Source organism: Daphnia pulicaria, chromosome 1 (assembly GCF_021234035.1).
Source record: "Daphnia pulicaria isolate SC F1-1A chromosome 1, SC_F0-13Bv2, whole genome shotgun sequence".
Classification (NCBI taxonomy): domain Eukaryota; kingdom Metazoa; phylum Arthropoda; class Branchiopoda; order Diplostraca; family Daphniidae; genus Daphnia; species Daphnia pulicaria.
The window spans coordinates 20,914,126-20,940,109 of record NC_060913.1 but is presented as its reverse complement, the minus strand read 5'-3'; the positions used below and the strand labels follow the sequence as shown (position 1 = coordinate 20,940,109).

The following is a 25,984-nucleotide window of genomic DNA, read 5'->3' as shown; positions in this document are numbered from 1 at the left end:
GGGAAAAATAGGAGGAGGACTTGAGTGAAATGAATGAATTCCGTTCGATATGTAACGAAAAAGAAACACAGTTATTTATATATTCATTCATGTTGTTGTTGGTTAGAAAGAAGAATGTTCTCCTTGAAATTGGGTTGGATGACTAGCCGACCCTGATCCAACGATCGATCGAAGACTCTCCAATGCGGCGATCCACCTGGAAGAGCCCCAAAAGAAAGAAAAAGTGTTTGGTGTGTGTACATGTCGGAGATCACGTCATGTCGTCAAGACACCTCCCCCAAAACTAAATGGGTTGATGGCGTGACTTCTCCTGATTCTCCTTTCCCTCCATCTTAAAAAGAATCAAAAGAATTTACCGTTTGCGATCGTTCTCCGAGTCGGTGTAGAAATGGTAATGGCGCATGCGCGGCTCCGGCGGCAAGAGTTCGAAGGCGAATTTACGTCGCTCGCCGCTCGAGGCGGTCGTGCCCGAGGCCTGAACGCGGTAACCGTGCAAGTGCAACGCTCCTGCACAATAAATATGGAGAGAAATTGTAGAGAGATTTAAATCCAATCACGAGTAGACGGGGGGAAGACTATCAAGTGAAAGGCGCCGCTGGCGTCGTAATTCTAGGGGTAGGATTTATAAAAATGAAATGTAATACCGAGAGTCGAGGAGACGTTGATATCGACGACGTAGAAATAGAGGCAAGCGTCTTTGAGAAGGCAGAAGCGACGCTGTCATTCCTTGGCCCGGTGGCCGACGCAGTCTGGTGATGCCATCGACGCCGGCAGCAATTCAATGTTGCGAGTGCACATCTCAAGTCAAACGTTCTGCTGAGTCAAAAAAGACAAAAAACGTCGTCTTGCGATTAGGAACAACCAAATATCCTGTGTCACATAAGCAGCTCAAGAGTGGTGTCTCCCCCCAGCTGTTGTTGTTATCTGATCCCATCATATCATGGCCATTGTGTGCGACTGCGTGTACCTGGATGGCAGCTTTGGAAGCGTGATTGAAGACCGAGTGCCAGAGCTCGACCGATTCCGTCGATTCGGCGGCCAGCCAATGCCGTATCGTCCCACCATTGCTCAACAGAAGACCGTGAACGACGTCCGAGTCACCGTGCAGTGAAGCAAAGAAACGGCTCCCAGCGGCTGCGAACTCTGCGACAGAAAAGAGAAAATTGAGTAAAAGTCGTCGTCGGTGTGGCCACCAGACGGTAAATTACGAGGGACTCCTTTTGCTAGCAACTGTTATTAGGCTATTGAAACCCCCTCCCCCCCCCCTCCAATCCTATGGAAGCGGTACTCTTTTTCTTGATATATTTTTATTGCATTTGAGCTTCTTCTTCTTCTTCCTGCTAGACCATGTAAAGAGAGAAAGAAGCAAGGACACGGTATCGATCGTTGGCTCTGTGTGTGTACCGTACAATGGGAATTGGCCCATGATTGGTTAAATGGTTAGACCAGTCTGGCAAGAGCCCGTTTTAAGTTGTGTGTGGCCTCATTCGAGTGATTCCCATCCCCCCCCCCCTCCAAAAGAAACGCTGACACAATGGCGTGATCAAATCTTCACGCTCGTTCCACCTGAATAAAACCTCCCCCCTTAGACGTTTCTATATTAGAAACCGACTAAACGATAGATATAGTCTTCTCTCTTTTCCACAATAGAATAAACACATCGGCGAGGAGACTACTACTGATGTAAAAGGTGACAAGAGAGAGGCTGTGGAGACAACATGACAGCCTATTGCCCTATTGTAATTGCTGACAAAACTATTAAAGATTGGATTACACCATCATCATTCAAGTTGACGGGACTGGAAACTTTTTTGTAAAAAGAAATAACCTTGACAGCGAATACATGGGAAACCAACCCTGACCTCCAACTAATTGAATCACTGGTGATTGTGAAGGAGAAGAAGATAAATGTACTTACATCTTGGTTCTTGTAGTAATAGAGACAGTGGTCCCTCTTAAACCTCCTGTACCAAACGTTGTTGGCTGATTCATCACCACGGCTGGCTGACTGGCTCTTCTTCCAGAGGAAACCCACCAAAATTGGGGCCTCATTATTAGCGGTTACCTGAACCCATTCTCCAGTTGTTGGCTGGTCTGGAGCCAGCATGGGGTTCGCAGATAGGATGCTGCATGTCCTTGCCATCTCAAGTTTCAGCTCATCTGTACCTGAAAAATGAATAAGGAACAGAAGAATTCCGGGTGAATTAGCTGGGGGGATATTCTAAAGATAATGGTGAGGTCACATCACAGCACCGTGTACAATAGACCAAATTTGTCGGGAACAATATAGCCCAAGTTCAGGGAAGGAACCATGAAAGAATTTATCGGTTTCTTCTAACCATCAAACGTTACTTCCGAATTTTCAATTTGGCGAGAGAAGCTCAAGTGCTTAAAGATTTAAAAAAAAACCTTCCCCGACAGTATATAATGCAATAAAGGAAAGTTGAAAGCATGGCCGAACCAGATCAATGGAGAAAAGAGTTAAGTGTGCATTTTCTCGTCGAAAAACAGTAGTAAGCGATATCTCATCGCAAATTGTTGAAGAAAAGGTTGTTGGTCATCAGCCAATTATTGGCTGACACCATCTAGCGCTTAAAAATGAAACTAAATCCTACTGACCTGTGTGGGCGATCCGGACCACCTCCGAGTGGGAGGAATCGAGGACATTGCCGCCATTAATGGATTTAATGCTGATGAGGATATCGCCACCAGCAGTCCAGATAATTCGCCCGGCGTTCGAGGTTCAATGGCAGAAACGACGACTGGTCTCGAGCCGTGAATCCTGAACCCAAATTCGCCCAAATCTCTAGAAAGAAAGAAAGATGAGGAAAATTTAAAAAAATTTAAACTTAATGGAGAGTAACGAGTACCTGAACCAGAGCTCTGCCTGAACTGTTTTGGCCAATTCTCAGTTCAGGCACGTCAGTCAATCCACGCACTTTTTTCGCAGATATAAAAAAAGGGATTTAACCTAATTCGTGTATGTTTCCTTCAAAAGGCGGAAATCAGTATTTGATGGGTATTCTTCATGGGTGTTTTTGAAAGGTTGTAAGACTGTGTTGACATAAATGTTGATCTGGTTACTGTAGAATCTTTAATTAAATATCGCTATATCTGTTGACGAGAAATTTTTGGTATGTGACAAATAATCTGGCCTATTCCACTTAAAGGTGTAGCGACATTCATTCTCTACAAGAAGTTGAAGTGCAGTGCAACTTTCATGATTTTTAAAGTTATGATAGGCACCTGCTTTCCATAAAGCTCTTATTTGCAGGTTCTTCTTCTTGGATGTACTGAAGGGGAGTTTTGGTCGATATTTTCAAAATAAGGTTGGGCTCGAAACTTGAGCACCTTCGTTCGTAAACCTATTGCTTTTCGAGCACGTTGTGTAGTCTAGCTTTCTGCGCTTTGCTTTGCTGTGAGGTCACAGTAATAATCTTCCCGACCGTGATGATGAAATCTGAGATGAGTTCCAATAGTTCTTTTCTTCTGATACGGTATGCCTTCTGAAATAATTTCTGAATAGTCTCCAAATATCAATGCACAGAAATTTTAGCCAAAATTTTAGCCTATCAAAGGTCAGCAGTGTATCTTCCTTGTTCAATTGTGATTCAAGATCAAGCCATCTGCGACTCTGAAGTAATTTTTCAAATTCGCGTACGATCGTCAACAATTATCTCGGTCTTTCAACGGAGTGCAATTGGCTGGACGTGCCAGAAATAGTTCAATGAAGTAAAGGATGATTTAGTAAATTCGGGAACAATTTAATTTTCACGTATCCCAATTCTTGAGAACAAATTTATATAAATTGTCAACGACAAATCAGTTTTGATTTTGATATCAATCGAATTTCTTGAGAATACGTCGACTGGTGAGGAATGCTTGCGTTCTCCAGTGCCTTGGCTGTTGCTTTGACAATGCCCGAAATTCTTCAGCGTTCTCGATTTCTCTTTTATTCCTTAAAGCTAGTCTTATTCGAAAGTCTGAGATGAATCAATACTGTACTTTGTCAGGGCGATCCTCCCTATACGGAAAACCGCAATATTCCATGCCCACCATCCAACAAGACAATCTATATATATATTTTTTAATCTCCATGTAGAATACAAACCATGGCTGCAGAATGATCCCAAATCAAACGCGAAATTTTTTTGTCGATTGATTTGTGTGAGCAAAGAACTAGGCAATTTTTACGGAATTGGAGCTCTAAATAGTCATGCAAGTGGGAAAATAACGCAAAGAGAAGATGTCAAGTCTCAGTTTACGATCTATTAGGACTTTTGTGAATGCTGTTATAACCAAATGTTGTTATAACCAAGCTATTTTTCAATAAAGAGAGGTTAATTGCAGAAAACATGAGAAAAGATTGTAATGGAATTTTATTTTATTTTTTGCATGGAAAATCAGGAAAAAGTCAAGGGAAAAAATTTTTATTGCGGCACGGGGAGCCTGTATTTAATCAATCACATCCTCTTGGCCGGACACAACAGCTGCAAATAGAGCAGGTACACCTGCATATTGCTGATTTTCATTTAATGTGAAGTTTCCAAGGGTTGTCTCGTCTACACCCAGCTGTCAACCAAGTACTTTGAGCCATTACAATTTCTGTTTTCGATATCAAGCAGTAGAAAAATCGAGAAAAATTATCTTCATCACCTTCAAGGGACTACTGTTTTCCTCACATTCAGAAGTGGCGACTCCAGCTCTTATAGACTCCATGTTTTTCTGTGCTTTTGGTAGGGGAAATGATTCAGAGATACAAAGTTAGTTTAAATATTCAAAGGAAAACTGTAATGTTGGAGGACTCTAATTAACGTCTTGCCATAGAAAACTGTCGTTTCCAGATATCAAAGTTCTAAGGTAATTTTTGTTCTTTATTTACAACTGGTATTCTTTATTAAGGCGTTAACTTATTTATTACAGACATGTTAATGAAAATCGTTTTCGGCTTCTCCCAATTTTGTGCTTAAATAATTTGTTACACAAGCGCTGAGTGATCGTTTTCTAAGAAGAACGATTGCCTTTGAATTTTCGCGATAGAAGCTTGCTGCATGAGCAATAGATGGCATCATTGACAGCTGAATGGAGTTTGTAAGTTTTTCAACACAATTTCGCGCAGACAAGTATTTGTTGCTTCCATTCGTTTCACGCGAATTTCAATTTGAAAAAAGTGTAAATTGTATTACAGATTTAAGCTATGCACAACTGCACTGCAATTCTTTTTGAAGCCCAAGTCAATAACTTTTATTCCCACCAGAGGGGGAGCTAGCAAGTCCGGCAAGAAAACTAGCAGCCGAACCAAACCAGCCGCAACTAGAATGTCTTTAGTTTTATTGCTGAAGTCATGAGTGACATACTGTTTATCGACGAGAATGCACACTTAACTCTTTTCTCCATTGATCTGGTTCGGCCATGCTTTCAACTTTCCTTTGTATTAATAATTTCCTTTGTGTCAACTATCCCCGTGTTACTGAATATTTGATGGCTTTCAATAACGCGTTTTGAGTAGTTGGCATCAAGAGGCGTTCTATAGTTAAATGAACTTGATAATTCGTTGCCAGTGCCAACGTGAATTGCAATGTGCCGGCCAAAAATGGTTTATCTTATCATAATCTATCTGGCAATTATTGAAAGGAATTTGTTAGTACACAATGTCCCTAGATACCAAATTAAATGTAATTTGAATTACTACTTTAGTTATGAATGACATAAGCCCTCTGATACATCATATTTCCATTGGGAATGAAGATCCGACATTGCCGAACTCTGTTAATCAGATTCTAAGTTCCAATAGACTAGATTTGTCAGTGGCTCAGTGCGAATATCACGACTATGATCTCACATTATTATTATTTATCATTATTATTCGGTAATCACAATGTTAAAATCTATCATCCAACAAATTCAGATGTGGCTATTTGACATTAGTAAATGGAAGTGTTCCTTGATGAAAATTCAATTTTTTTCCATCAGTTGGGTGATAAAGAGACAGTGATTGAACCGCTTCATAATGTTCATTAACTCAAACCTCTCAAACTAAATTCAGATAAGAAATTATGGTCACGAAATTCAAACAAAGTTCAGATTCAGATTTTTATTTAGCGCCTTCGACAGGGACAGGCCTATCCGATGTGTGCTGACAATCTGACATACTGTAGTTATAATTTTCTAGCAAGTTTCGTTCGTTGAACGGTGATATAAAAAATCACTTTTGTCTTCTCGTTGACGTCATTTCTGTTAATGAACACTTTTACTTAAAGTGTGCTGCATCGAACTATCTTTTTATGACTATGAAATTCACGCGTTTAATTAAGTAGAATCTCTAGGCAACGCATTTGGTTTGTCAATAAGCTATACGTGATATATATACTAGAATTTTGAAGAAATGTTGATAGTTGATTGGAGTAAACTAATAAGTGCATGAATGTCGCTAATCAGAAAGAATTCAGATTCCGGACTAAGCGTTAGGGAAGAATCAGTATTTTCACTAACGCGAGTTATCTTTTAAGTTAAAATAGATTTGGATTGATTTTCATTATTTCATTAATGTAATGAAGATGGCGATTATGTGAAGTGGGGTACAGGGTTCAGCTGCAGCCTGCAGATGAACTATGTGTCTATTCAGCAGTAATGTCAACACCTGTATGATCTCTTCATTATCTTTAATAATTTAATGAATAATGGTCCTAAGTAATAAATGTATGTAACACGTATGTGACTATGGTGTCCGTATGACTGACGAAACTCTGGTAAAGAATAGTTAGTTCATTATAATCAGAAACGCCTTTGTTGTGATCGTCAGTTGTTGCAGTTTTGTATGATGTTCATAATCCAAGATACGATTAGTTTAGTTAATTTGATCAGAATTATGACATCACCGTGAATCGCTTGAATAATAGGCCTATCTGCCGCAATGCAGGCTGCAGCTAATATTATTTCGGGCATTTCCTTTACGCGGTGGTGGTGAGTTGAAAACGCCGCCAATGGCGTGTAGCTCTTGTAGTCGTCATTTAACGAAAGATTCAGTAATTCAGTATATCAGTCGCAATTTAATTCAGTATATCAGTCGCAATCGCCTTGCTGCCGAGTTGGCGTCCAGTTGGCCAGTGATATTTCTACAATTTAAACTTGTTTTCACCAAGAGCTGTCACTCGCATTCGAGTGAATGTCATTCGTTAGAGAAAGTGTATCTCTAAAACTGGAATCCTTGAAAGTCTAACTCTAGAGTGAACCCAGGAAAATTTTCAATTACGGTGATTCACTCGTGCTGTCGTTGTGAGTGTGTCCTATTCTGCGCCGCCTTTCTAACGCCATCTGTGATGACTTAGTTGGCAATCATATGGGTATTTCGCAATTTTATTCGACATATGTATCTTTTTTTATCTATTTAAGTTTATCTGAATGTACCAGAGTCAAGTAGGTCTATCAAATATCAACCAACTAATAAATGGAATTTTTATTGACTACAGGGAAGGATGTGTGGCCCGCCATCCTGCTTGTGGACGTACTCCGCATCGCTGGAAAATGATTTCGTCCTTCAGGATTAGCTTGTGCTGTTTGAATTCTGCCAAGGTAGGAAAAGCCAATGTCATTAGGTCATTTTATTGCTCCACATCTCTTATCGTATATGTGTCCTTTCCATGCCTACGGCTTTTCTTTTTATTCAAATGAGAGTAGGCCTACCAGATAATCACGATGGGCGTTTAATTGGCGGCAGGGCATATTTTGGAAAAATCACGTCATGAAGTCTTTCCAACCCATTGCGTTTCTAAGGTTCTTTTAGGAGAGTAAAACTGGACCGGTTACTATGCAACAGCTATGGTGTAATATGTTATTTGACAATCAAATGCCAATGTTGAGTGTTGACATCTCAAAGGACCTGTTCGTATTGCTTCCTCCTGACCTATATAACTAACGTCGCAGGTGGTAAAAATGGGGGTATTCTAATTGTGACAGTGCTCATTGCGTATTAAAAAACCAAATTTCAAAGTGCCTGATTGAAACGAACGGTGAATCATTTCTTAGCTCAGTCACTCAATCTATTTACACGCAATGGGCCACGGCCCACGAGAAGCTTCCTTTTTATTTATACTCATCAATATTCCGCATCTCAGTCCAATTAGTGCTTACTCTAACGGGAAACTGTTAATTGTGTTTATTGAACTAAGAATAGCAACGTATATTGTAATGCAAGTTCTTGGTTGATTTACATAGTTTATAAATTTGTTCCTGATTATACTTCGGAAGGAATCGGCCTGTTGACCACCGTAAAATACACAGAGAATTAACATATAGAGTATGATTGACTTTGTATTCATCAAGCCATCGATGTTGACGACAGATGACACTGCACGCAAATAATTTTTATGTTTCGAGCTCACAAATGCTCCCGAATCCAAACTGATTTGCAGTGTTTTCATGTCACGTCGATAGTGCCTTACTAAGAAATTGGATCAAGGTTCAAAAAAATAACTGTTAAAATCGTGTGTCACTCTGGTGTCAGTGTGACTGATGTAACCCCGATAATTAGAAGTAAATTAATTGTAATTGTGATTAGCCTTCATTGTGAGCGATAGCGTTTCAGTTAACTATGGTGTTCATCATTCGAGATACTATATTTTTAGTTAATCTCATTTCAATTGATATCCTCGTGAATTGTTGATTCACACGTGCTATTGGCGGGGCTATTATTGTGATCGTGTCTTATTCTGCGCCGTATACTTAATTTTCTTAGCCTTCAATCTTTTTATTATCTTTGTGGCTCATCTTGGGTAACAGAAATAGCTGAAACAAATGAAATTTTTTGTTTACCTTACCTTCCCCAGACAACTTCAAAAAATAAAGAAAGATAATTATTATTGATATAAAATATCGGCCACTGTTAATTGGTTAACAGATCCGCTTAAAATGTTGTGTGTGACACGCTTTGTACTTCGGTCGAGCATGTGCGTGTACATAATGGACGCACTATGCATCGACTATCTTTCGCTAGAAATACTGATCAGAAACTGTCCTTTCTCACATATCCCTACGGAATACCAAACAGCGTCAAAATTGCTATGCCCTTTCAGGAACAAGTTACAGTACAACCGGTGCCGGAAATGGTTGAGAATCGGCCACATGGTACAACAAGATGTAACGGAAGAGGGAACAATTGCAAGAAATATTGGAAATCACATGTATACGTCAGACGAGAGCGAATGTATCACAAACTGTATCAACAGCAGTAGTCCGAGCCATGAAGTAGACTGTTAAAACTGCATAGGAAGATATAAAGAAGATTCTTTGAATGGCATCATTCGCAGGAATCTCAGTTTTTATCGGTAACAAGAAGAAAATGTCAAGCAACAAAGGTCTGTTCTTGATAGACTGAAGCCACTGCTAATAAACGGCCTTATTGGGCAACACCGAGTATACCTCAACAGACCCTTTGGAATCACCAGATGGTAAAACTAGTCAGAACAACTCCTTTAGTGTTTCGCACCTTCCACACTCTCAAGAAAGATTGCCCAGAAGGATTGGCGTAGGATAGCTATTTTAGTTCACAAATCTCTAGAGTTCACACCAATGTGTTAAAACTGCTGACTTCATAGAATCAATCAGAATCAAAATTTAATTCACTCATAATGGTTACATCGCCGTCCCCTCATTTTAGGTATCTAAAGGTGACTACGAAATGGATGAAACGAACCATTAATGAGTTGGCCAAACGAATTCCTCACTGGTGGGGATCTCAGCTAGGAAAAATAAAGCGCTTATTGCGGAAAGAGGGCGTACTTCATCTAAAAACGAGGGTGTAGAGACGTACAACATCAAAATATGTCAGTCTGTGTTATGTACAGCACCTACCGAAAGTCTTTGGAAGAGCGAGAGAACCTTATGCAAAAACGCTTTTTTTACAGTCCTCTCAGTGCTATGTTTTTCAACCAAATGTTTTGAAATTTGGTTGATATACTTTTCACAAAGATGTTGGATAATTTTTTCATAAATATCTTTGATGGTCTTCCCAAAAAGAAACATATAGGCGACTGCATTCGTTACTTAGAGTAAATTTTTTTTCCGTCGAAAGAATCTCCCAAAAGCTGATTGTTTCCAAAAATAAAGTTCACATCGTAGCTTGGTTTGTGTTCTTCAGCTGATGGAATTCCAATAACCACGTTTCCAATCATTTGGCTCATTACGTTGGTGGTTTCATCAACAGACACTCAAATATTTTTACGTCATTACTTCATTAGCAATATATTCTGTATGGTTTTCATGATGCAGCCAAAAAAAGGACGACATTTCACGTCTGATATTTCGTTTTCTTAAATTGTTGTTGGTGATACCAAAAATAATAAAACAGGGCACCTGGTTGAAGAACAAGATCGAGGCTAACATTCACAATAATGAAAACTGTAAACGTAAAACAAAGAATCCCTTTTACTAAGAGCTTGCCAGAAGTATAATGGAAAACAAGTGATTTTAATGTATTGAGCTTTTGCTGAAGGTGCATGCCAATACAAAAGCTATCGACGAAAATTCTCTGAGCTCGTTACATCCCCCCCCGTAACGAATGTTCATACAATTTTTATTTGGATCAGATCGCTTCCGAATCCCGCGCAAAACGTTCCTAAAATATTATACGAACAATCTTGAATGGAAAGTTTGATAAGGAACAACGGGATGACCGGATCCGGTCAGCGTTTGAAATTTTTGCACCGTCCAACGCGTCAGCAATACCCTCAATCAGACTTCAGGCTTTTATAATTGAGAATTTCTTCCGGGATATCCCCTCATATTACAACCCTCAAAAATTTCCATTTCATGAGTATCTCATCTGCTAAATTCATCTAAATTCATCTTTGAAATTGAACCTGTTATGTCAGTCTTTCTTAATGAAATTTTTAGCAATTATTCGTTTTGAAACTCGTCAACTTTATGTTACTGCCTAACGTCTACACAATTAATAACATATTACGTGTTACCCAAATTTTTTTTACGTAAATAAAACGGTTTCATTCTAGACTGTTCATTTAAAAGAAAACTGGTATGTTACGGATCTATGGCCAATGAACACAACCAAAGGATACACTCAGATACACAATTAAATATTTTTGTCACACCAAACTAGAGTTGACTGGGATTTCTTTTGCCGGGACATCGCCATAGAAATGGTATTCAAATATTCAGAACAAATCGGCGAACCTGGTTTTGGCTTCGAGATTATACGAAAGCGAGCTCGACAAAAGTAAGCACCGTACCATGTGTGTTTAAGATTCAATTTTACTTTACAAAGTTCCAATGAAATTTGCTTGTTTGCTATCTTATTGGGAAATATCACCGAAGTAAACACGGTTAAAGGGTTAAACGTAAAAGTCATCTAGCAACCAAGTGCTCTGAGCTACAGCTAAATATACTTACAAGGTAGAATATAGTAAGGCGGCTATCTTATTTCATCCCATCTCAGAAAAACCAGTCAATCACATTTATGCTGCGAACTACACATAAATGAATGTTCCTTGCCACTAGCGCTTCCGGATTATTTCTCTACGCAAAACCACACAGATTTTCTTCATAGGGAAGTTCTGCTTGTTGCTTTTTCTATGGACAAATCTACTATTTATTCTCATTATTGTGGCGATGGATATCAATCAGTTAAAAGTTTTGCTGCACACACGTTTACCTGAGATGACATTTGGTTTCTTAGATGTTCAAACAAAAACTCAAAAGTTTTTCCAAGATATAGTAAAAAATCTACTCGTTTATGTAATTTCCTATGTTATTCTCCAAAGCTACATTAAAGAATGCCATAGTCATTGCTGTCACTTCCCATTCTTCCGTATTCTCTTCGCTGGATCTCACCATCGAATAACGATGACATCATTGCTATCGTTAGAGAAGTCACATCATTGATTATTCTGGAATTTCAAACAAAACAAGACATTACGATTCTCAGCTACAGATATTGGAATTTTCAAATCAATAGCTATCAGATTTACTTTTCCATCATACATTCAAATTCCAATAACTAATGATTTTTTTTCATTTTTGCTTACTTGTGAAATTTTGACAGAGTTATTGCCAGGCAATGGGGATGAGGACTTGTTGTTATGTGAAAGATTGCATGCAAACAATTTTCACACATCGAACAACATTGTCGATTTTATTATCAGTTTGATTTCCATTTGCTTTGAATTTGGTATTAATTTTTGTATAGTTGTTCAAAGTGCATTTAGTAAGAATTGATATTTATAGAGCAGAATAGTTCCAGACTACTCCGATTAGTTTATTTTTCGTTTTTAAAATTTATTCCTTGTTGTTGGCTTATCTATACTTGAAATACTACCATTGAGGCTTGGTTGCTTTCAAGGGCGAGTCTAGTTTCGTTCGACCACTCTAAAAATCTTTTCGAGAAAACGAGCAATTACGAGAGTGACACACAATTAAAAAAGCCAATCATTCGTCCAAGCTGATGACAGCCGTTTAGTATATTTGTAAAAGTGCACGTTAAATATGTATTACATTATTATTATTATTATTATACAAATGAGAAAATTACTGAGAATTCTGTTAGAAAACCACAAGTATAAAAAAAAAATCAATCTTTTATTTATAATCTACCAAAAGAATTAAAGAACTTGAAGTTTTAATGTTTGTTTTCCCCAAATTAAGTTGCTGTTCTTTTCATTTTAATTGTGTTCCATTCTTGCAAGAGAGTTTACACTTTTACTTGTAGATATGCGTAATCCCTTAATTTAGTTCATTTAGCAATAACATCATTTTCACATTTAATTTACTCCCGACACTACTTACTCTAAGATGGATAGAGCACTTTCGTTTGCGCTTGAAATAATTTTTGAAAAATTTATTTTTCATCAATTTAGCTTGGACAAATCCTCAAATATTGCACATAAAAAATACGCGGTTGATTAGAGACAGAAAAGGAGGGAGTTAACAGATGTAATACAGAAACCGTTAGTATTTTACTCCTCTTACTCTTAGATGGCATTGCAATAAATAATAACCTTTTTTCTGGAAGCACAAAAAATTATGACAATTGTCCTAAGCTTCTTTGAACTCGTTATCTTTTTAGTCAACAGGGCATGCGAACTCTGCTTGTTAGTCAAACAATTTAAGGCCGTTGTTACACGTAAAACTCACAAATATAGTTTAACCAAACATATATCCACGAACAAATTCTTGAACAGATTCTTTCTTCTTGTTCCTGTATTGTTGTTAACGCGAAAAACCTCAACACGAACACAAAACGCAAAATCACACGATTGCAAGTTTCAAGATTTTAAAATTTTAAAATAAGATTTAATATAAATCAAGATTCAAAACAGACTTTGGACGTCACATTTCGCCAAAATTTCGAACAAGTAAATTTGAAAACATGGCTGAAGAAAATCAAGGTCATATGGTTGAATTTTAAACTAATTGATTTGTGTTGATAATTCAAGCTCGTTGATTACAGCGTGAATAAACGCAAATCGCAGGCACACAAACCCGGTCAAACGAGTAAAAGCTTTAATCTTCAACGCCACGCCCAGAGCCAAATTTATACGCTGTTTTAACTACATTGATTTATAGAGGTTTTGTTGAGGTTTATAGTTACCACATTCAGCACTAGATGGAACTGTTGGTATTTCTGGGAAAATCAACCAAGACGACGTCAAACTTATGACTCGGACTTGAAGTGGTAGATCTCGACGTTGATGTGGAGAGGTTCCTTATTCTGTGTGGAACACTTGCAACAAGTAGATGTGTGAGAAATTACTGTGTGTCTAATCTAAAACGAGTCTAATCTCACTTACCTCCTATGCTAATAAGGAGAGAAAAACACACTCTATTCGACTGTAAGCACTTAGACTAAACATCTCTGATATATAACTCTAACAACATCCTCAGATAGATTTTCAGTTCGTGAAATGAATGCTCAATTTAACATTATTCCCAATAATTCATCTGAAAATTCATCTGATTCCGAGGAAGATCTTTCAGTTGGTGATGTACGAACATTGTCCATTTTAGACCGTGGATATTGAACTAAATTCAAATTCAAATGGTTAAAAAATTAAGTCATCAGTGAAGTTAATTTATATCACACAGATTAAGAATGCAACAACCAATAACTATAAACAGAGAACTATGTGATCAGTTTAGAGCTGGGAAATGAAACCAATGAAACATTCAAATCAATTCAACGCGGTCTATCACCCTAATAGAATTACAATTTACTCGATAGGATAAACGCGAGATAAAAGAAGAGGGATATTTAGCTTTTTTTACGGTGACAGCGTACGATGTAGGAGTCCAACTCAGTCTTACTTGTTTCGATTCTATATAGGACTTGAGAGATTCATTCTATCAACTGACATGAAATCAGCTGTCAATTTCTTTTGATGCGTGAACGCTATCTGCGCTGAGATTGTGTGGATTAAACTATAAAACTTAGACTTAACATCCCTGATATATAACTCCAACAGGTTATGGGCCCAGATTTTGCCATACCGTTAAAGAACTTATCAGAATGGCTCAATAACTACTCTTTGGATGCTATAAAGCAATTAAGAAAGGTTGATGGCACTCAATTCACTACGTGGTAGCGTAACATGGAAATATTGCTCACTCAACAAATTGTAAAAGATGCTTACTTCATTTTTGTTGTTCTAAATTCTAATTCTAAAATTGATGAAATTATCTTAGTTCTGAATGAGAGAGAGTGTTGAGGTTTATAGTTACCACATTCAGCACTAGATGGAACTGTTGGTATTTCTGGGAAAATCAACCAAGACGACGTTGAAGTTATGACTCGGACTTGAGGTGGTAGATCTCAACGTTGATGTGGGGAGGTTCCAAATTCTGTGTGGAACACTCGCAACAAGTAGATGTTTGAAAAATTACTGTGTGTCTAATCTAAAACGAGTCTAATCTCACTTACCTCCTATGCTTATCAGTAGAGAAAAACACACTCTATTCGAGTGTAAGCACTTAGACTTAACATTTCTGATATATAACTCTAACAGGTTTAACGAGCTAATCGACACGAACCATTCGTAGCTGCCTCCAATCTTGACGCTGAGGAGCAGTATACCACAGAAACTTACTTACAGGGCATCCAACAGCTCCAGAACACTTGCATTGAAGGGACTTATTGCATCCATTAAACAAGAGCTGTTCGTCATGAATCTAACGTCCCTTATAGCGGGCACGAATCCAGTCATACCAATGTACGTAACTATAATACTACCGATATGGCTAAACAGCCTAACCACACTGTTTCGTCTCACGATTAAAAGAGTCCAGCGCTCTTCGGTTTATTGAACCACATAAAAATAATAATGGTTGGAATGTCGTTGGTTAGGAGAACTATGCCAATCTTTACCCCGCAGATCGACGCTAAAGCTTATTCTTGACTTCATGTTGCTACAAAAGAAATTAAACAATAACTAGAAATAAAAGATATTGCAATAAAAGCAAACGTGAGAAAGAAAATATTATGATGGAGAATCATCGGGAATTACATCTGTTTGCAGTCTTTGAAGTCGTGTAATTTTCATCGAATGATGGAGGTATTCGCAGATAGCCAAACTTCATGGCCAGTACTCTGTAAGCATTAAAGTAACACGGTCTTTTGTGGAATCTTTAAAATTGCTCTCACTTCAAGAAAGTCGTCAGAGGCAAATGGATGTGTGGGACCGAGTCAATATTCTTAGTCTCAGCTAACTGTCCAAATAATACGCCGGTAATACTAATAAGGATAGTTAAAGAATAGTTACAATCGATGCATAACAGCCATGATGAACGCGGAATCTATTCTAGTGTTCAGTCACTCCTACTAGGAGCGATAGATATATGGCCCGTCGGTCCGTGACATAGGAGGAAGGCAACAGCAAATAATCCCGGTCAAAACTTTATTTAAATATTCCCACACACATACATACAGCGATAAAACAATCTACATTGACACTTGACAGGCACACAATCGGGCAGAGGTTCCACCCCGAAAATCAAAAAAGGAGGAAAAAGTGTATTGAAGGGAGTCAAGGGACAAATATTAATATGAAAGTGACAAGGTCAAATAAGGTAAGAAGTCTCGGATTGTTTAAGGTGTGAAGGCTACGAGATTAATCTTGGGTTTTCAATATTTCTACGATGTATCACAAAACAGAATCTTGACGAAGAAATATGACTATTTTTAGTCGTATCTCACCCAATACCCAATTAGAATTATGACTATTTTTAGTCGTATCTCACCCAATACTCAAGATATGACTAAAAATAGTCATATTTCACCCAATAAAATTCGGAAAGGAAATTCCTTTTGGATTTTGGTGGTTGACATAACAATAAACATTTCTATAAAATTAGTTTTTACTCTAGCTGCCCCGCTTTTCCGAAAAGTGATGTAAAAGTCCCCCCACTTTCTGACAAAATTAAAAAACAAACAAACTTTAACGCTCAATATCTCGTAAACGGGCGGGAATTTCGTCATTCTGCAAACGCAGGTAAATCCGGCGTGCAGAGACAAACATGACTATATTTTTTATATATTTTTAAGGGCGTTTCCGGATTTAGATCTGGAAAGCTGCTCCGGGATTTCGGTCTACTTGAATCGTGGATCGCTTGTTAGATAAACTGTAAACGAAGTTCACTTACATTCACACAGCTACTGCGACATTTTGCTGCACGTACCAGTCAAAAACAAAACCATATGACGTATCTGCGAACTCTCCTTAAAGTTCACGAGCCATTATCCGATTATTTATTACTGCCAAACACTGGAAAATAATTAAAGAAAATTGATGGATTTGACTTTCCAGCATCAACAAATGACCCAACACACAAAAAACTGTCCGAAGCAAGGATAATTAACGGTGGGAAATACTTTCATTTCATAATTGAGAATGCATTAAAAAGGAAATCCATTGGACATATCCATCGTGAAGCTGACCTTCTCCAGTTTGTTGACGTATATCTCCAGAATCCAGGTATTTTGCAAAAAATCTTGCGCGACAGAGTAAGTGATCATTTTAATTATGTGCATGCAGGTCTTTATTTTGAACTTCAACACAGGAAACTAGCTGTTCATGTTTGTATTGTCTGATCTTGTATTTGATTTTTCCCATTTATGCCGAAAATGCAAAACTACAAAATACTCCTGTATGCTTTTGGTTCTTTCGTATTTTGATGAAATAGAATTAGTCTTTTTTCTAAATATTATGAAGTTTACCAGCCGTAACACACTGTTAGTAATATAAAAATAATTAGATTTGCAATTAGATTAAAGCTTTTGACACAAAGTCCAAAGTTGATCTAGCAAAGACTAGCTATTTTGAAGGGATAACTTCACGCTAGACATATTTATACTATAATAACAGCTGTACCTCATTACAAAGTCGATATTCACATTGAAGAAGCGAAACTCAACGAGGATAAGAATGCAGTAACTATCACTCCAATTCTAGAAATAATCCATTCGATCCAACCAACAGCAACACACGAAGAAGATACCGAAATCATTTTGGACACATCTGTATTTGTAATAGGGTTTTATGTGGGGAAGAGAAAACTGGGTGATATTTCTAGTTTTCTCTCCGAATTGATCGGTGAATTTCGTCGATTGTCCCCATTGAATTCAGATAGTGCGTGCATTCAAGGTCGTTAATTGACAGCTTCGCTTCGTTGCATAATAGCGGATGGGCCCATGAGGTCTTACTTGAAACGGACAAAAGGTCATACAGGGTACTGGTCATGTGATCGTTGCATTCAAAAGAGAGAAATGATTAATCGTGCCTTTCTACTTCGAAGTGTCAATGCCCCAGGGAGAACTGACGCGAACTTTTTAAAGTACGATACAAATAGCTTATCTGGTGACGAACACTCAAAGGATATGAGAGATGTCAGTCCTTTCGTAAAAATTGATTTCCCAATGGTTACAGGGTTTATCATAGATCCCATGCACACTGGAATAGAGGTAGCTTTTTCCCGGCGTTTTGAAGGTTTCATTCTTGTTCCAGAAGAGGAAAAACTAAGTAGTTCCAAGATTGACGAAGCTGATCGTCGAATTAAATTCTTTATTTATGTCGTCCTTTTGGATTTGACCGTTATGTGGGCAAACTTTCAACTTGTAAAAATTAAAAAATTCACGTGAAACGCAATATCTTGTTCTACTTACTATTTCCCCTTTTTAAATGAAATCTTGATGAAACCAATCTTGAAATATAATGCTTTTAAAGTACGGCATGTTGCTGTTGGGAGCATTAAACAAAAAACCAGTCTCTAGAACTAATATCATTGAAACCCGAAAAACATTACATAGATATTCGATTGACCTTACCGAGCTTGGTATTCCTTGTAGGTTTGTGAATCATCAGGTGACTCATCTATGGGAGGAAGTTGAAATATATGGGTGTGGCGTTGAGACTACCAGTGCTTTCCCTTTCGAAAGTTTTCTAGGCTTCTTTCGAAGATTCTTGCGTAGTGGCAATCTTCAAGCGGAACAAATTAGAAATCGTTGCATCGAAAAGAGTAAATTCCAGCTGCCAACAAATTTCTGTGGTTTTTGATTTGTTTTTAATTGAAAACAAAGTGCAATTGGTTTTTGAAGACAAAAAGTAAAAAAAAACAAACACTTTTTACAATTCATCGATAAAGGTGATTCCTGGCCCAAAAAGCTTGCGTTTAACAACTTTGTTCTTACTAAAAGACTCCCCAACAGCAAAGGTTTTTGCTGCGTCCATCTGAAATTTTTGTTAAAATGATGGCTCTTCCTTTGAACCCATTTCCCCCTGTATAACTGGATAATCTTGGTTTGCGATAGTATTTGGTTCCTTTGTTTCACTCGTATGAAAACGGTAACTGATAATACATAGCCTGCTCATGAAATAAATAATCGTGTCTGCATTTTAAAAATAAAGTTACAAATACTGTTTTTTTTTTTTTTTTTTTTTGGGGGGGGGGGGGGTGGCAACTCACAGAATCTTCGTACAGCCCTGCAAGGCTGGATCACCGCGGTAAACGTGCTACCGTGGTACTACCGTGCGGTAGCGGTAGAACCGTGCGGTAGTACCGCACGACTTTACTCTACCGCACTGCTGCGTTAATTTTTTTAAATTAACGTGCGGTAGCGGTAGTTTTCCAAGCCATCTAGTGCTGATTTTGCAAAACACAATAGAAAAACAATAGATGGCACTCTAATTTTTCTGGAGCAATTCATCAGGCCTCTGTGGGATCACCAATTTTTCATGTTTTTAGCTCAGAGAATCAGAGTAATCCATTTTTAAACTTTCTAATTGACATTTGCGAATGAAATTTCATGACATTGTAGGTCAACTTGAATTAAATATGAGCGGCGTATAAGCGCCTAGTGCCTTGAGTGAGAAGAACGCTTGTTTTCAAGAAGCACGCGTTTACGGCTTCTGAAATAAAACGTCACACTTCCGTACTCCGCATGGTTGGAACGTTTTTTCTGCCTTGCTGGAAAGATAATGTATTGTACCAGTGAGCTGTTTCCTGAATGAAATTTGATTTTAAACCGTTGCGTTAAATTAAATAAAAAATTAACTCAAATTTATTTAATTACAAGAATCAAATCATGCAACGATGTTTAATTTGTGATTTAAACGGTTTAAGACACATTGAATCACGGATAAATAATAAAATTGTAACGAGAAGAGAAAATCTTTAGGTTTCAACGTCAAATTTCCTTGATTTTGAATCTATTTTTAAATTAACACGACTTACTTTAGTTCCTTTTCCTTCTACTAGAGGCAGAGAAACTATTTTTTTTTAGATTTGAGATGTGCATCACACGAATTAGAATCTTTTTGCCAAGATAAATTTAAAAAAAAATGAATTTTTAAAATAAAATATGTTTGATTGAATATTTTGAATGATACAAAATTTCAAAAAAATTATTCCTGATTTAGATTCATAAATCAAAATAAATCTTGATTGCCACTGAGGAATGGGTTTTTAGATCCAAATGAAAGAGACAATTTTTAATGAAAGTACATCAACTCTTCTATATTCCACTTGAAATGGGTTTGAAACATTTCAACATTTTCATTTGTAAATGAATATAATACTACCGCAGTACGACTACCGCTGCCACGGTAGTACCGTACCGCAATAATTTTTTTTAAAGTTACCGTTACCGTGGTAGCGGTAGTTTTTTTAGACTACCGGGCCCAGCCCTTTCAGCCCTGGCCAGAATCTCCTTATCTGTCCTCTCATAGAGTCTTATAGAATCTCTATGAAATCCTGATTTGTCGTAAACTCAAATTTTAATTTCCCAAGCCCTGGACTGCTTTTTCCTTCGTTATGCCCAAGTCAAGTGTCCCCGGCCAATTCTTTCTCTTTTTCGTTTCATTCTGCATCGAATGATGGATTAGTGGTTAGCGTACTCCATTTGTACCATTAGTTTAAAAGGTTCAAATCACAGTCATCATCTCATCAGCTAGTAAACAACTTTTTATTGAAATAGTACACCCCCATACAATATAACGTACCGAAAACAATTACATGACTATGTAATGCTTTCCATCAACATTATTGAAAGTTTTGTAAACTTCGTGTTGGCGTGAACATAAAGAAGAGATAGTATTTTGCTTCCTTGTAAATTAACATTGTTTGGTGAAGTTGGCAGCATGCTCGCTCTTCTTCGTGAGAGTCTGTAGTTCAAATCTTGGTCTAGTCTGTAATTTAAAATAATTATTTCAAATAATTCCATTTGCATGGCCAGAGGACTTTTAAACACTCATTAGCATATAAATAAAATACTGTATTTATTTTGCATTTTAATTCCATTTTTTAATGTGCAATATATCACCAATCACGATGCGTCAGCCCTCCATTTTATAACCATTTATAACTGCGTTAAATCGGTTGATCGTCGATCGCCGACGAGCGATGGGGTTCGGCTGGCTTTTCCCGTTTTAACTTACCTTTCCTCTATAAAAAATTTAGATTCTAACCCCAAAATACCCCAAAAAATCGTTGTTTAACCATCCCATTATACAACGCATAACACGACGGGAAAATTCTCCTCGGGTAGTTACCATGGGTCATTTTAGTACGTGTACTTCACTATGTAGTAGTTATGTTATAACCATGTAATATGTAACACGTATTTGGTTCATCGTTAAGATGTCATAATAATCATGTAATAATCTTGTGTTAACTTGTGATTACTATTTAGTTTAAAAGCACATAATAACTATCTTTCCTTACATCGTCAACACATAATTATGTTGTACTAAATACGACGTATAAATATATAGTTTCTATGTAATTGAAATATACTATTACATGCTTATCACTTACCTAATATGTACTACATATCAAGTGACAAACGTAATAGGAGCATAGTTACTCCATAATGATTTTAGTTTTAACAAGCGTGCTTCGAGAAAATAAAATACAAGAAAATCGTTGCAAGTTATGTTGTATTATATCAAGATTATTCTTGATCTGAAAACATAAACAATGATAACGATCATTATTTTCGAGGTTCAGTAGTATTAAGAAACTTCAGTGTAATTACTCGGTGGATTTTTGTAGTTTGGGAAGATGGGCGGAAATCAGGCCCCTTTTTTGACGTGATCTGAAAAAAAAAGAGTTGTAATACAGAAAACAACATATTAATCAAAAGAAACTTATATATGATCATATTGAGATCTTGTTCAGTCTGGGTTCCTTATCTCCGTCTCCTTTTCTTGTCATTTTGTGTGTTTTTAAGTCTTATTTTCCGAACACTATATGGAAAGAAGATTCCCAGGGAGCTGCGGTAAAAGTTATCTTATAAAATTATGCTCGAAGTTTAAAAAACAAATTACTGAAAAACATGTTTATTCTTATAAAAAAATTATAAATAAACAAAGCAAAATGTGAACAAAGTATTTACATGTCTTTGAAAACAACTGTTTGGTCTTTTGCCTTGAGGGTATACGCAGTCTGGTATCCCGTCAATATGGCTATGAGATACCTTGTTCCGTCTTTGTTTGTTTTCCCCTTTACGGATTATCCAGCTCCAGTGAGCTATCCACAGTTTGCACTGAAATGGGCAAGGTTAACTCCAGAAACCTCTGAGGATTTTCTCAACATTCGACCGAAAGACTTTGGCCCTTACGGATCAACGCGGAAAAGGAACAATAGTACTTCTAGACGTTCAAGCAAAGATCAGAAAAATTCCAGCAACAATTATCTCCGACGACGAGGAACAAGTAGAGATTGCAACAGACCCCCGTTATCTACCAACCAGGCATCGAAGACTCGGTGGGATTTGTGATCGAAACCAAAGAAGAGCCATGTGACAGTGAGGAAGAACTGGAAGAGAAAGTGAACAACGACGAACCTGTTCTAGAGTTGGAAGACATTCCGGACGAGGAAGGAGATTCAGAAAAAGAAAACATCGCGACCAACCAGCAGACCAACCAGCAGACCCTCATCATCGACCTTACCATCAGCGACGACGATGACGACGAGGATGACAGCGACACCACGGAAGTAAACACGGACGTTCCAAGTACAGTCCCGTTGACCAACCTGACTAACGACGTTGCCCAGACACCACAGCCTCCAACAAAAGAGCCACCAAAGCCAGCCCCAACAGCGAGGATCCCATCACCGTCCCCTCCTTGTTATTACCCACCCAACACTTCCAAAACATGTACGCTCCACCCATTATGCTACAAAGTGAAGGGGAATACAACTCTTAGCGAGAAGTACTGATCCAACAGTACCTGCGAGATAGCCTGGATTTATATTACAAATATGAATTCCAGGCTCTGAAATTGAAAAGGGCTCGAGATGTTCTAAAAAATCATAAGTACTGAATAAACTTCCATTCATATTCTACTATATTACCGCATTATAATTCTTATGTCTATTATACTTCATTCCCTATGCCTATATTCTATTCACATTATTATGCAATGTTTTTTATTCCAATATTATTCCCATTTATCCCAAGGTGATGGCCATATATGTTTTCCACTGTATTCCGCTATATCACGTATGGATACACTTAATACTAAGTAGTACTAGCAGCATTCTAAAATTTCTTGCGTTTATTGGTACTAAATAGTTTCCTTCCCCGACATAACTTCTGCGGAAGGGGGAGGAGTGTAAAGACTCTGCGTAGCATTTGACCAACTGCTGCTTGCAGTATAGGGCAATTTACTACGCAGTACCTGAAGGTCACTTTACTACGCAGTACCTTTAAGCATTCCTCTATTGCACCACCTCACCTTTTAACGATGCAATTACATCCGGGATTGCGTCACACTCTACAGTGATGGTGCAATCCCCACAACCTTGATTATCGCTTATAAAAAGCCCGACACTCTGTTCATCCAGCAGAGTCGTACCCGGCATTGTATCCCGACTACCTTGACATACAAACTACTGCAAGAACACTCTGCCTCCTTCTCGTTATTGTTCATTAATAACTATTGTTAGTAACAATGAGACGAAGTTCTCGCATAAGTTAAAAAAACCCGGTGGACTATTCTAAGTATTTTCCTCCGAAAGAAAATCTCAGAAGAAAACGGCCAGCTGAAGGTTTAGGTTCAAAATTTTTGTTCTTAACTTTTTGTTTCTAATATTTTTTTGTATAGTTGTCAAACAGGAACCAGATGATGGCGTCCCAGCTGAAAGGAGGACCTGGCTGATCGGATCACGCCATCACGTGGAAACTGTGTTATCTCTTAGGTAGGTCTAAGCTAATTTGTGATTGTGTGTGTGTGTGTGTGTGTTTCTGTTTGTGGACGTTTTGGAGTGGACTTCTCTGTGTAGTAGACCCCACACATCTATTTGGAGAGGTGGATGAGATTGCACCAGTAGTTTTTAGGGACCTCTAAACTTGTGTCAATCATTTTGACTCTGATAGGGAGAAAGTGGGGGGAGGACGATGGGTCACAACAGAGGAGGAAGAACAACATCAACAAACATGCACACATCGAGGCTACTGAACTGTCATAACAGTATCTTTATACGACTCTACTCTTGTTGTTAGTTACCCATTCAATATAATTATACCATTTGAAATTTACGGACTGGTGGGGGGGGAAGGGGGTGGAATGCGCTGCTGCTCTTGTTTTTCAGGCCCATTTCACACAGTTGGGGCATGTCTGGGGTTTTTATTTTATTTAATTGGGCTTTTATTTGATTATTTTCATCGGTCAAAATCCGTTTTGTGTTTTTATTCAGAATTGATATGAGAATAATGTGGTTTGGTGTTAATTCGGTAAAAAACAGATTTTTTATACCAGGAATTTCTCAAAGATGTTAGTGAAAGTAATCCACATTGACGATTTCGTTCGCGGACGGCAATCTCAGTACATTTTTTATGGAGAGGTGCAGGAACAGCCTATGCAACTACAATCTGGTTGTGTCAAATTTATTCTTTCTGGGTTAATTGGCACGTATGGCCGTAGTAACCATAGGCGTCAATGGAGTGACGAGGCGATGTTTTTTTTACAGACGAATGTGAAAAACTGTGTCTGGAATTGTGTTATTACAGCGAAGGTTATGGTACACAAAATTTTGTACGTTTGCATGATCAAAAAGATCAGTCGCTCGCCAATCTAATGGTTGACAAGAAATTGGCTGTTCTCTGTGTAGTAGACCCCACACATCTATTTGGAGAGGTGGATGAGATTGCACCAGTTTTTTTAGGGACCTCTAAACTTGTGTCAATCATTTTGACTCTGATAGGGAGAAAGTGGGGGGGGGGGCACTGCAAGAACCACGTTTAATGTTTCTCGACGTTTTCAGTCCACGTTTAATGGACTATACATCGTTATTATTTAAGCTTTTCTCTGTATTGCTTCTTGTGCTATTGTTTTGAGACAGGTATGAGTGTCTACATACGAGATTAAACGCTATTTGATGTGGCCAGGGTGGCCATCTTGACATCGAGGCTTCCGAAAGGGGGAAGTATGTAACGTATGGCCAAGAAGTTAAAAATTTTTTTTGATACTTCTCGAACAAGCACGATTTTAAGCCAGTATTCTGACGTCTGTCAAACAAAATTTTTCAAGAAGACGCGCAATGCAGCTTATTATATTTGAAGCGTTTCTGTCTGGATACTTTTGAATTGGCTCATTTAAGCCACTGCGCCACAAGCTGACGCACATTTTTTTTTTTTTTTTTTTTTAACAAGATAAAGCGTTTCTGTCTGGAATAAATGTTTTGCTTTTCTAATCCAGGTGATAGAAACTGAGAAAGGAGGAGAGCATACATTCGTTTTTTTACGATGCCCGTGTACAGTAGTCTCAAGCTCAGGACTGTGGTCGGAGTGGCCGCCGTCACTCCGCCGGCCGACATGGCTCGATACTTTCAACTGGGCGTTTCGCTCCGGCTTCTCGGACGGAAGAAGATGGGCGAGGCCGACAACCATTCTACTCCTTCTCTTCCTGTAAGGATCAGCTTCTTCAGATTCTTCTTCGGCCTCCTCACCCAGGGTGATGATGGCTGCCAGAAACGGAGGAGGAATGGGTCCGGATGCGACTGATTTCGATATCCGGCAGGCTGTAGCGAATGCCGGACAATGCACTGCTGTCCATCACACCGAATCGCTTCAACGTTTGAATTTCCCGCTTCTTTCTCGCTTCGTTGCTGATCTCCAATTCCTTCAATTGCCGGTGAGTCGTGTCGTATTCCCGCTCCAATTCCTCGATGACTTCCACTTTGACCGATTCCGCGCCCGCTTCCGAATCGCTGTATCCGCTCCAGCTGGATCGACGCCGCCAAATGCAATCAATTGATTTTCTTTTTAAAAAGTTTGAATTCCTTTAAGATTTGTTTGGGTTGGTGTTTTTTTTTACCTTGATTGCAGCAGATATTTTCTCCCGCTGAAGGTGAGTCCGCTGCCTTTCGATCTGGTCCTCCATTTCCGCGTCCGTTCACTCTCAAAGTCGGTCCCGCAATGACAGAGCGAAGTTGTTTTTTGTTGTTGTTCCGACGGACTGCGATTTTCCTTTCTAATCTTTCC

The 25,984-nt window shown here is 38.3% G+C and overlaps 1 protein-coding gene, 1 long non-coding RNA gene and 1 pseudogene across 2 annotated transcripts; 1 reads left to right on the top strand and 2 right to left on the bottom strand.

The window, feature by feature from the left end:
* Window positions 1-32: 32 nt before the first annotated feature.
* Window positions 33-21,057, bottom strand: LOC124350884 (annotated as a pseudogene).
* A 2,219-nt stretch (window positions 21,058-23,276) lies between these two features.
* LOC124326333 lies at window positions 23,277-25,279 on the top strand. Its single transcript, XR_006915542.1, has 3 exons — window positions 23,277-23,550; window positions 23,607-23,700; window positions 25,200-25,279. It is a non-coding gene; the product is annotated as an uncharacterized LOC124326333 (long non-coding RNA).
* On the bottom strand, window positions 25,250-25,947 carry LOC124326324. The gene is made up of 2 exons (XM_046785084.1): window positions 25,818-25,947; window positions 25,250-25,725 (listed from the first exon to the last, which is right to left on the bottom strand). Exons 1-2 carry the CDS (start codon window positions 25,881-25,883, stop codon window positions 25,330-25,332), a joined length of 462 nt encoding a protein of 153 aa, XP_046641040.1. The 5' UTR covers window positions 25,884-25,947; the 3' UTR covers window positions 25,250-25,329.
* Between the last annotated feature and the right edge of the window lie 37 nt (window positions 25,948-25,984).